The 12,923-nt window shown below is 37.0% G+C and overlaps 1 protein-coding gene across 3 annotated transcripts in view; it reads left to right on the forward strand.

Moving 5' to 3' along the window:
* Nucleotides 1-11,855, forward strand: part of DECR1 (2,4-dienoyl-CoA reductase 1) — a 47,656-nt gene extending 35,801 nt beyond the window's left edge. For 2 of the 3 annotated variants that reach the window (XM_060116362.1, XM_060116361.1), the window contains exons 7-10: nt 2,509-2,581; nt 10,926-11,072; nt 11,534-11,609; nt 11,699-11,855. In XM_060116362.1, coding sequence (XP_059972345.1) covers nt 2,509-2,581; nt 10,926-11,072; nt 11,534-11,609; nt 11,699-11,787 — 385 coding nt within the window. In that variant the 3' untranslated portion in view covers nt 11,788-11,855. The remainder of the gene's footprint in view (nt 1-2,508; nt 2,582-10,925; nt 11,073-11,533; nt 11,610-11,698) is intronic. The other variant, XM_060116363.1, reaches the window with a different exon arrangement.
* Nucleotides 11,856-12,923: the final 1,068 nt, after the last annotated feature.

The following is a 12,923-nucleotide window of genomic DNA, read 5'->3' on the forward strand; positions in this document are numbered from 1 at the left end:
CTCTGTATGACAGACTCTAGGTCTATCCACCTCATTACAAATAGCTCAGTTTCGTTTCTTTTTATGGCTGAGTAATATTCCATTGTATATATGTGCCACATCTTCTTTATCCATTCATCCGATGATGGACACTTAGGTTGTTTCCAGCTCCGGGCTATTGTGAATAGAGCTGCAATGAACATTTTGGTACATGTCTCTTTTTGAATTATGGTTTTCTCAGGGTATATGCCTAGTAGTGGGATTGCTGGGTCATATGGTAGTTCTATTTGTAGTTTTTTAACAACAGATCTTGAGAATATAAACTAGGTTAAAAGAGCTAGCACTAGAACACATTTATCTGCTGCACCTATGAATAGAGATAGCATGGCTTTTCTTCTTAAGCCAGTTTCCTTAATAGCTTGGAAAGTTTTTCACAGAATGCTGTAAACTCTGCTCAGCTCAGTAATTCTGTTAAGACACACAGCTACTACTTCCCTAGCAATCTAGTAGGTGCACTACAAGTACATACCCAGGATAGGTATGGTCTTGGACTCTGTCAAAGGTATCACTCAGAAAAGCAGTTTTTATGTATGATTTGCCTGAAAGAGATGCAGCCCATTTCTCTAAAATGCACCAGTGGATTAATCAGATTTAACAGACTGTACTTGGAACACAATGCCTTATAAAACATTGCTTTATAAAGCATTGTTAATGTTAATGCTTATCTTAGTGTTAATGCTTATCTTAGTGTTAATGCTTATCTTAGTGATTATCTTATTACATAGAGCTTATGTTATGCTTTATAAAACATATGCTTTATAAAACATTTATAAAACATTGCTTAGTGATTATCTTATAATTACATAGAGCTTATGTTATGCTTTATAAAACATTGCTTTATAAAGCATTGTTAATGTTAATGCTTATCTTAGTGATTATCTTATAATTACATAGAGCTTATGTTAATGGAGATCTTATAATTACACAAAACTTATCCCTTTGTATCTATTGCAAGGATACAGTGTCTTAAGGACATTACTATACTACACAATTTTCCTTTTATACGTTTTCTTGGAAGAAATGTTTTATTAAATTTTTTTGTCGGAAACAATTGTGTTTTTCCTGAGAGATTAGCTTGCTTTTTTCGTTATGGGCAGTGTGAATTGTGTAACTGATTAGGCTTACCTTTTGCATAGCATCATGGAAGGAGTAGATACAAGTTTTTGACCTGCCTATTATAATTATATGGAATATCACAATACATTTAGTTATAAGTTTCATTCTCGACTTCTTTATATTTCCTTATCCTTGTTTTGTTTGTTTTCTTTCTTTTCAAGTAATTTTATCTTCTTCATTTGCATTATATGTATTCCTTAAGTTACATTAAATCATTTTTTGAAAGTAGATTAAGTATATATGCATGCAAATATACATATGAATATAAATTTCTAAAGTAAGTTTAGGTAATAAAAGTTAGACATATCAAGTAAGCTTTTTTTAAAATTTATTTTTGGCTGCATTGGGTCTTCATTGCTGCGCATGGGCTTTCTCTTGTTGCAGCAAGTGGGGGCTACTCTTTGTTGCGGTGCACGGGCTTCTCATTGCAGTGGCTTCTCTTGTTGCGGAGCATGGGCTCTAGGCGCATGGGCTTCAGTAATTGTGGCACTCAGGCTCAGTAGTTGTGGCTCTTGGGGTCTAGAGCTCAGGCTCAGTAGTTGTGGTGCATGGGCTTAGTTGCTCCACGGCATGGGGGATCTTCCCGGAGCAGAGCTCGAACCCTTGTCCCCTGCATTGGCAGGCAGATTCTTAACCACTGCACCACCAGGGAAGTCCCAAGTAGGCTTTTAAAACAGGTTGCTTCTTCAGGGTTTCATGTTTGCTATTAGAGTTCTATTTTGCTTCAGGGCATTTAGCAAGATTCTTTTAGATTCTTATTTCCTTTTTAGCTCAGTTCAACAATTGTATTAAAGCCTATTTAGACATGATATGGTTAATATTTTAAACCTATGTAATCCATCTCTTACTCAATTAAGGCACTTGTAATGTTGCAAACATTGTAATCTAATGTACTATGAGTAAAGTTACGTTGAACTTTATAAGTGCAGGACTGAACTCCAGAAAATGTGGGGGAGAGACGTGAATCTCTTCCTTCTTTATGCTAAATAACGATACCCTTTTCAAAGGTGTGTATTGATATTGGACTTCGTTCAAAATGTGAATAGTAGGTCATCTAGCCTAGTGCTTAAGGACACTAAAATGTAAATGGTAGATAGTACAGCAGAGTGTGATTAAGGACACAAACTCTAGAGCTAGACTGCTACAGGTTGACTCACTAGCCATATGACCCAGAGCAAATGATTTAACTTCTCTGTGCCTCAGTTTCCTTGTCTGTAACAGGGGGGATAATAATAGTACCTACCTATTGGAGTTGTAGTCTCTGGCATTTAATAAGCATGCAGTCTTGGTTATTAGTATTTTTAATATATAGTATGATATTTTAGAATCTGTGTTGTTTATTTTAATTTTTAGGTCTCTTGCAGCTGAATGGGGTAAATATGGAATGAGATTCAACGTGATTCAACCGGGGCCTATAAAAACCAAAGTAAGTTTTGGTTTGCTTATGATCACATTTTGAGTGATTAAGGCGTGAAAGATAGTAGATAGATTCTGATGTGTGCAGGATTTTCCATGATACCTTAGTTTGGAGCCCTGGTGGAAGGGAAGAGGGTTTTGCCATTATCCAAAATAAGAAATAAGGAGATGGGCAAGAATACAGCAGCTATACAACTCCTTGATAAGGTCTATTTCAGTGTCGTAATCTTTCTGGGATCTTTTATGCCATCAATTTTGGCATTTTGTCTGATTTGCTTTAATGATCTGTTATTGTGTTATATTTCTTAATTTTTACTATATTTTAAAGGTTCTTACTTTGACATCCTTTTTTAAAATGGAAATGTAACTATATTTTAAATTTAAGAGATGCTTTAGAAATTTATCATATAAGCTTGGTCTTGTTATAGGCAACACTTTCTTTGACACATGTCTGTGCCTTTTCACTTTCAAACACTGTTATGCACATCTTCTAGTTCCCATGTCTCTCTGATTAAAAATCCTGATGGCATGCATTTCACCTGAAATCAGATATTGCAACTCATAATTATCACTAATGCTGTTACAGATGTTGCTTAAAAGGTTCACAGGTTCTCTGTTCTCTCACATTACCCCAAATGACTTCACTCTCATACTTCTTTTTGTTCCCCTGTAAAGCAAGAATTTATAATCCCAACTGGGATGTTTCTCTGAAGGCCCAGGTGAAATTTGCTAAGTTGCTTCTGTTGTATAAACTGAAAATAATGCAAAGGAGTATTTGGCTTGTAGATGGTTCTGGGGTATTAAATATTAATATGGAGATGGTTGTATTAATTTATTTAGCAGTTTGAAGCGTGGAAAATGGAAAGAAAAACTACCTGAGTGAGTGAAACTTGACTGAATATCTTATTTGTTTGGCACTTCTGTAATAAAAAATAATAAAATTAATGGAAAAATAATTCAAAGGCACATATTAAAACACATGATTCAGAATAGCACTGTGCTAAGCACTATCTTATATATAGTCATAGAAACTTCTTTCTAGGACCTCAGTATCTAGGAAAGATCATCTGCATTTTGTTATTTATTTAACATGTATTTACTGAGTGCCTTCTGTATGCAAAGGTGCTAATAAGAAAGATACAAAAACATTTGTGACAGATGCTTGCCATCAAGGAGCTTTTAGTCTAGCAATATAGGTGTAAGTTTTATGCAAATAACATGCATATAGTTTTAAAGAGATTAAAAGAAAATTGAAATATAGAAACTCTCTAGCAAGCACTGATAGAACCCGGATTGGGACCTTTGTCTACCGTTTGTCTTTGATGCTTTATACCTGCCTAGGGAGAGCTGAAGTGCTCACAAGGAGCCTGTGTGTGCTTGCTATGTCTCATATCTGTGTTACTGAAGAGAGTTGTCACCTAGACTTCCAGGCACTGGTAGAGAAAAAGCCAATTATTCTTATTAATCAACACGCATGCATACTTTATCTTGGTCTGCTCCTTTTTATCATTAACAGAAGGCAGAAATTGTTTGGCAAATTTAGTTATGGTTTTTCTCTCTCTGGAATCTGCTTGAATTTAATATACCTACATACTTTTTTCTTCCTTTTCTATTATTTTGAGAAGAAAGGAGAAGAAAAGGAATTTCCTCTTAAATATTTCCTACTTGAATCATTTTCCTGTGTTTACTAAATCAAATGACAGTAGCAGCCCTACCTCCACCACACTAAATTTGTACATATTTCGGAGTACTTTCATATGCATTTTCTCATTTCTCAGACAACAATTTTGTAAGATAGCTAAGACAGGCATCCTCATTATACATATGAAGAAACTAAGGTAAAAGTTATATTTTCTAGTGTGTTTTTAAACATCTTTATTAGAGTATAATTGCTTAACAGTGGTGTCAGTTTCTGCTTTATAACAAAGTGCATCAGTTATAAATATGTCCCCATATCTCTTCTCTCTTACATCTCCCTCGCTCCTACCCTCCCTATCCCACCCCTCTAGGTGGTCACAAAGCACCGAGCTGATCTCCCTGTGCTATGCAGCTCCTTCCCACTAGCTATCTATTTTATGTTTCGTAGTGTATATATGTCCATGCCACTCTCTCACTGTGTCCCAGCTTACCCGTCCCCCTCCCTGTATCTGCAAGTCCATTCTCTAGTAGGTCTGCATCTTTATTCCCGTCTTACCCGTAGGTTCTTCAGACCTGTTTTTTTTTTCTTTGATTCCTTATATATGTGTTAGCATACAGTATTTATTTTTCTCTTTCTGACTTACTTCACTCTGTATGACAGACTCTAGGTCCATCCACCTCACTACAAATAACTCAGTTTCATTCCTTTTTATGGCTGAGTAATATTCCATTGTATATATGTGCCACATCTTCTTTATCCATTCATCAGTTGATGGACACACTTAGGTTGCTTCCATGCCCTGGCTATTGTAAATAGAGATTCAATGAACATTTTGCTACATGACTCTTTTTGAATTATGGTTTTCTCAGGGTATATGCCCAGTAGTGGGATTGCTGGGTCATATGGTAGTTCTATTTGTAGTTTTTTAAGGAACCTCCATACTGTTCTCCATAGTGGCTGTATCAATTTACATTCCCACCAACAGTGCAAGAGGGTTCCCTTTTCTCCACACCCTCTCCAGCATTTATTGTTTGTAGATTTTTTTTTTCTTAAGGAGAGTTTAAAGATGCTTCCCCCTTTTTTTTTTTTAAGATGTTGTGGGTAGGAGTTTATTAATTAATTAATTTATTTTTGCTGTGTTGGGTCTTCTTTTCTGCACGAGGGCTTTCTTTAGTTGTGGCAAGCTGGGGCAACTCTTCATCATGGTACGTGGGCCTCTCACTATCATGGACTCTCTTGTTGTGGAGCACAGGCTCCAGATGCGCAGGCTCAGTAGTTGTGGCTCACGGGCCTAGTTGCTCCGTGGCATGTGGGATCCTCCCAGACCAGGGCTCAAACCCGTGTCCCCTGCATTAGCAGGCAGATTCTCAACCACTGCACCACCAAGGAAGCCCTGTTTGTAGATTTTTTGATGATGGCCATTCTGACTGGTGTGAGATGATATCACATTGTAGTTTTGATTGGCATTTCTCTAATGATTAATGATGTTGAACATTCTTTCATGTGTTTATTGGCAGTCTGCATATCTTCTTTGGAGAAATGTCTATTTAGGTCTTCTGCCCATTTTTTGGATTGGGTTGTTTGTTTTTTTGATATTGAGCTTCATGAGTCGCATGTATGTTTTGGAGATTAATCCTTTGTCAGTTGCTTCATTTGCAAATATTTTCTCCCATTCTGAGGGTTGTCTTTTCATCTTGTTTATTGTTTCCCTTGCTGTGAAAAAACTTTTAAGTTTCATTAGGTCCCATTTGTTTATTTTTGTTTTTATTTCCATTTCTCTAGGAGGTGGATCAAAAAGGATCTTGTGGTGATTTATGTTCTGCCTGTGTTTTCCCCTAGAGTTTGATGGTGTCTGGCCTTACATTTAGGTCTTTAATCCATTTAGGGTTTATTTTTGTGTATGGTGTTAGGGAGTGTTCTAATTTCATCCTTTTACATGTAGCTGTCCAGTTTTCCCAGCACCACTTATTGAAGAGGCTGTCTTTTCTCCACTGTATATTCTTGCCTCCTTTATCAAAGGTAAGGTGACCATATGTGCGTGGGTTTACCTCTGGGCTTTCTATCCTGTTCCATTGATCTATATTTCTGTTTTTGTGCCAATACCATACTGTCTTGATTACTGTAGCTTTGTAGTATAGTCTGAAGTCAGGGAGCCTGATTCCTCCAGCTCCGTTTTTCGTTCTCAAGATTGCTTTGACTATTTGGGGTCTTTCGTGTTTCCATGCAAATTGTGAAATTTTTTGTCCTAGTTCTGTGAAAAATGCCATTGGTAGTTTGATAGGGATTGCATTGAATCTGTAGATTGCTTTGGGTAGTAGAACCATTTTTCACATTGTTGATTCTTCCAATCCAAGAACATGGTATATCTCTCAATGTATTTGAATCATCTTTAATTTCTTTCATCGGTCTTTTATAATTTTCTGCATACTGGTCTTTTGTCTCCTTAGGTAGGTTTATTCCTAGATATTTTATTCCTTTGTTGCAGTGATAAATGGGAGTGTTTTCTTAATATCACTTTCTGATTTTTCATCATTAATGTATAGAAATGCCAGAGATTTCTGTGCATTAATTTTGTATCCTGCTACTTTACCAAATTCATTGATTAGCTCTAGCAGTTTTCTGGTAGCATCTTTAGGATTCTGTAAGTATAGTATCATGTCATCTGCAAACAGTGACAGCTTTACTTCTTTTCCAATTTGTATTCCTTTTATTTCTTTTTCTTCTCTGATTGCTGTGCTTAAAACTTCCAAAACTATGTTGAATAATAGTGGTGAGATTTGGCTTATCTTGTTCCTGATCTTAGTGGAAATGGTTTCAGTTTTTCACTATTAAGGACGATGTTGGCTGTGGATTTGTCATATCTGGCCTTTATTATGTTGAGGACAGTCCCCTCTATGCCTACTTTATGGAGGGTTTTTATCATAAATGGGTGTTGAATTTTGTCGAAAGCTTTCTCTGAATCTATTGAGATGATCATATGGTTTTTCTTCTTCAGTTTGTTAATATGGTGTATCACGTAGATTGATTTGCGTATATTGAAGAATCCTTGCATTCCTGGGATAAACCCCACTTGATCATAATGTATGATCCTTTTAATGTGCTGTTGGATTCTGTTTGCTAGTACTTTGTTGATTTTTGCATCTATGTTAATCAGTGATATTGGCCTCTAGTTTTCTTTCTTTGTGACATCTTTGTCTGGTTTTGGTATCAGAGTGATGGTGGCCTTGTAGAATGAGTTTCAGAGTGTTCCTCTCTCTGCTATATTTTGGAAGAGTTTGAGAAGGATAGGTGTTAGCTCTTCTCGAAATGTTTGATAGAATTCGCCTGTGAAGCCATCTGGTCCTGGGCTTTTGTTTGTTGGAAGATTTTTTTTTTTTTTTTTGGCGTTACGCAGGCCTCTCACTGTTGTGGCCTCTCCCGTTGCGGAACACAGGCTCCAGATGTGCAGGCTCAGCGGCCATGGCTCACGGGCCCAGCCGCTCCATGGCATGTGGGATCTTCCCGGACCGGGGCAAGAACCCATGTCCCCTGCATCGGCAGGCGGACTCTCAACCACTGCGCCACCAGGGAAGCCCCGTTGGAAGATTTTTAATCACAGTTTCAATTACAGTGCTTGTGTTGGTCTGTTCATATTTTCTATTTCTTCCTGATTCAGTCTTGGCAGGTTGTGCATTTCTAAGAATTTGTCCATTTCTTCCAGGTTGTCCATTTTCTTGGCATAGAGTTGCTTGCAGTAATCTCTCATGATCCTTTGTATTTCTGAAGTGTCAATTGTTACTTCTCCTTTTTCATTTTAATTCTATTGATCTGAGTCTTCTCCCTTTTTTTCTTGATAAGTTTGGCTAATGGTTTATCAATTTTGTTTATCTTCTCAAAGAACCAGCTTTTAGTTTTATTGACCTTCACTATCATTTCCTTCATTTCTTTTTTATTTATTTCTGATCTGATCTTTATGATTTCTTTCCTTCTGCTAACGTTGGATGTTTTTTATTCTTCTTTCTCTAACTGCTTTAGGTGTAAGTTCAGGTTGTTTATTTGAGATATTTCTTGTTTCTTAATATAGGCTTGTATAGCTATAAACTTCCCTCTCAGAACTGCTTTTGCTGCATCCCATAGGTTTTGGGTCATTGTGTTTTCATTGTCATTTGTTTCTAGGTATTTTTTGATTTTCTCTTTGGTTTCTTCAATGATCTCTTGCTTATTAAGTAGTGTGTTGTTTAGCCTCCATGTGTTTGTATTTCTTACAGATTTTTTTGTGTAACTGATATCTAGTCTCATAGCGTGGTCAGAAAAGATACTTGATATGATTTCAATTTTCTTAAATTTACCAAGGCTTGATTTGTGACCCTAGATATGATCTATCCTGGAGAATGTTCCATGAACCCTTGAGAAGAATGTGTATTTTGTTGTTTTTGGATGGAATATCCTATGAGTCCATCTTGTTTAATGTATCATTTAAAGCTTGTGTTTCCTTGTTTATCTTCATTTTGGATGATCTGTTCATTGGTGAAAGTGAGGTGTTAAAGTCCCCTACTATGATTGTGTTACTGTCGATTTCCCCTTTTATGGCTGTTAGTATTTGCCTTATGTATTGATGTGCTCCAATGTTGGGTGCATAAATATTTGTAATTGTTATATCTTCTTCTTGGATTGATCCCTTGATCATTATGTAGTGTCCTTCTTTGTCTTTTGTAATAGTATTTGTTTTAAAATCTATTTTGTCTGATATGACAATTGCTACTCCAGCTTTCTTTTGATTTCCATTTGCATGGAATATCTTTTTCCATCCCTTCATTTTCAGTCTGTATGTGTCCTTAGGTCTGGAGTGGGTCTCTTGTAGACAGCATATAAATGGGTCTTGTTTTTGTATCCATTCAGCCAGTCTATGTCTTTTCATTGGAGCTTTTAATCCATTTACATTTAAGGTAATTATCGATATGTATGTTCCCATTACCATTTTCTTAATTGTTTTGGGTTTATTATTGTAGGTTTTTTTCCTTCTCTTGTGTTTCCTGCCTAGAGAAGTTCCTTTAGCATTTGTTGTAAAGCTGGTTTAGTGGTTCTGAACTCTCTTAGCTTTTGTTTGTCTGTACAGCTTTTAATTTCTCCGTCAAATCTGAATGAGATCCTTGCTGGGTAGAGTAATCTTGGTTGTAGGTTTTTGCATTTCATCACTTTAAATATGTCCTGCCACTACCTTCTGGCTTGCAGAGTTTCTGCTGAAAATTCACCTTATGGGGATTCCTTTATGTGTTACTTGTTGCTTTTCCCTTGCTGTTTTTATTTGTTCTTTGTATTTAATTTTTGATAGTTTGATTAATATGTGTCTTGGCGTGTTTCTCCTTGGATTTATCCTTTATGGGGCTCACTGTGCTTCCTGGACTTGATTAACTATTTCCTTTCCCATATTAGGCAAGTTTTCAGCTATAATCTCTTCAAATATTTTCTCAGTCCCTTTCTTTTTCTCTTCTTCTTCTGGGACCCGTATAATTCGAATTTTAGTGTGTTTAATATTTTCCCAGAGGTCTCTGAGACTCTCCTCTATTCTTTTCATTCTTTTTTCTTTATTCTGCTCTGCAGTAGTTATTTCCACTATTTTATCTTCCAGGTCACTTATGTGTTCTTCTACCTCAGTTATTTTGCTATTGATCCCTTCTAGAGAATTTTTAATTTCATTTATCGTGTTGTTCATCTCTGTTTGTTTGCTCTTTAGTTCTTATAGGTCCTTGTTAAACATTTCTTGTATTTTCTCCATTCTATTTCCAAGATTTTGGATCATCTTTACTATCATTGTTCTTAATTCTTTTTCAGGTAGACTGCCTATTTCCTCCTCATTTGTTAGGTCTCGTGGGGTTTTGCCTTGCTCCTTCATCTGCTGTGTGTTTCTCTGTCTTCTCATTTTGCTTATCTTACTGTGTTTGTGGTCTCCTTTTCACAGGCTGCAGGTTCGTAGTTTCTGTTGTTTTTGGTGTCTGTCCCCAGTGGCTAAGGTTGGTTCAGTGGATTGTGTAGGCTCCCTGGTGGAGGGAACTTGTGCCTATGTTCTGGTGGATGAAGCTGGATCTTGTCTTTCTGGTGGGCAGGTCCACGTCTGGTGGTGTGTTTTGGGGTGTCTGTGGCCTTATTATGATTTTCAGCAGCCTCTGTGCTAATGGATGGGGCCCTGTTCCTGTCTTGCTAGTTGTTTGGCATAGGGTGTCCAGCACTGTAGCTTTCTGGTCATTGAGTGGAGCTGTGTCTTGGCATTTAGATGGAGGTCTGTGGGAGATTTTCCCCGGTTGATATTACATGGAGCTGGGAGGTGTCTTGTGTACCAGTGTTCTGAATGTGGCTCTCCCACCTCAGTGACACAGCCCTGACTCCTGGCTGGAGCACTAAGAGCCTGTCCTCCACACGGCTGAATCACTGCAGAAACGTTCTGGAAATGAAGCATGGTATTCTCCTAAGCCCATTTAGAAATACCTTGGAGGAGAATCATGGAGTCCCTCCAATCTAGTTTTTCTTTTTCCTTGTGTCCTTTCTAGTGGTTTTTTAAAGGTCAATATTGGCTAAAATGAATATGGAAGAATTTGGCAAACCTCTCTGTTGCTTACAAGTACTAAGGTATGAACAGGCTGCCATAGTAACATTCCATTTACTGCAAATTTTGTTTCTTAAATAGGAAAGAGGTTGTATTAAAAAAAAAAGCAACCTAATTATTTTCTTAATTCCTAAGGGTGCCTTTAGCCGTCTTGACCCAACTGGAGCTTTTGAGAAAGAATTGATTGACAGAATTCCCTGTGGTCGGCTAGGAACTGTGGAAGAACTTGCAAATCTTGCTGCTTTCCTTTGTAGTGATTATGCTTCTTGGATTAATGGAGCTGTAAGCATTGTTGTCTCTCAACTTTTTTGGGAGGTGGATTTGGGGTGGGGAGGTGGATTGTAGAACCAATCCTGACGATGTTGAATGTAAATATGATTTAAAATATTTAATTAGCTATATTTAGTATATTATTTATAATATAGAAATATTAATATATATTGTTTAGCTTATGGAATTGATTCATTGATAAATTAATTTTATTAAATGCAAATCACTCTGGTAGACATGCCTCTAAGATGAACTTTAAGATTGGGTATAATTTGAAATTGTAGAAATGATGGAGAGAGGACTTTAAAGAGAGTAAATCAATTTTGGTTTAGTCATCAGTTTTGTCCTTAAAATTTAGGCTTTGATTGAAAGTGCCAAGGAAATATTCTATCCAGTTAGGATGGAGAAATGACTAATGGTTCAGAAACTTTTTAAAAGAAGTTAGTTTCACAGCTTTTATTATTATTTTTCAGGTAATTAGATTTGATGGTGGTGAGGAAGTATTTATTTCAGGGGAATTCAACAGTCTGAGGAAGGTAATACCATTTTGTGAGTATAATATAATATTGGCAGTGAGGATACTAAGCTTTAAAAACACACAAGAAACTCATTAAATTGACTTTTTCTTTTTGTGGTAGGTCACCAGGGAGCAGTGGGACACAATAGAAGGACTCATCAGGAAGACGAAAGGCTCCTAAGACTACTCCGGCCTTCATCTTGGTTATAATGGAAATTATACAAACTGTCTATAATCTTTTGAATATTTTCAAGTCTAATAAATTGTTACATAGCAAACATTGAGCGTGTATTATATGCTAGGCCAATGGTAGGTAGATCTTGTATATTAAAAGATAAATAAGATGGGATGTTGTCCCTTTAAAGAATTTTTTAAAAATAAAAAGAGGAAAGTGAGTGAAGGCTTTTTTTTTTTTTTTTTTTTTTTTGCGGTATGCGGGCCTCTCACTGTTGTGGCCTCTCCCGTTGCGGAACACAGGCTCCGGACGTGCAGGTCAGTGGCCATGGCTCACGGGCCCAGCCGCTCCGCGGCACGTGGGATCCTCCCGGAACGGGGCACGAACCCGTGTCCCCTGCATCGGCAGGCGGACTCCCAACCACTGCGCCACCAGGGAAGCCCGAGTGAAGGCTTTTGATAGAGGTGAAACGAGACTGGAAGTGCAGAGAAAGGAACAGATATTTGTAACCTGGAAAAATCAGGAGTAACTTAATGGTGAAAGTAGTATTTGAATTATATATTAAAACCATGTCTTTGGTGATGGTGCCTAAAAGAAAGTAGAGGATTTACAGTAAATCTAATGGACTCTTGTCTTTTCAGTGTATTTCCTTTTCATTGGACTTATGAATTGTCTTCATTAGATAGCTCAGTATTAATTCAAATAAGTTCTTGCCGGGACCTATTTTGTAGCCAGACATTTTATTTGGTACTGAGAATAAAACATGAATAATCTACAACCTTTGCCCTCTTAAAACTCATTATCTAGCAGGATAGATAGACCTGTAAATAATTATTTATGATTCATTGTGATAAATATTCCAGCAGTGTTATAGTGTGGAGGGGGAAGTAATTCAATCTGTCTCCAGAGTTTAGGGAAAGTGACACCTAGGAGATAGCATTCCATCTCAGCTTTTAACATATATATTCTCTATGAATTTATGGTTACCAGGGGGTGGGGAGGTGGGGAGGGATAGACTGGGAGTTTCAGATTGACATGTACACATTGTGATATTTAGGATAGGTAGCCAGTAAAGACCTTCTGTATAGCACAGGGAACTCTGCTCAATATTCTGTAATAACCTAAATGGGAAAAGACTTTGAAAAAGAATAGAAAAAAAAATTTTTTTAAA

Source organism: Mesoplodon densirostris, chromosome 13, assembly GCF_025265405.1.
Source record: "Mesoplodon densirostris isolate mMesDen1 chromosome 13, mMesDen1 primary haplotype, whole genome shotgun sequence".
NCBI lineage: Eukaryota > Metazoa > Chordata > Mammalia > Artiodactyla > Ziphiidae > Mesoplodon > Mesoplodon densirostris.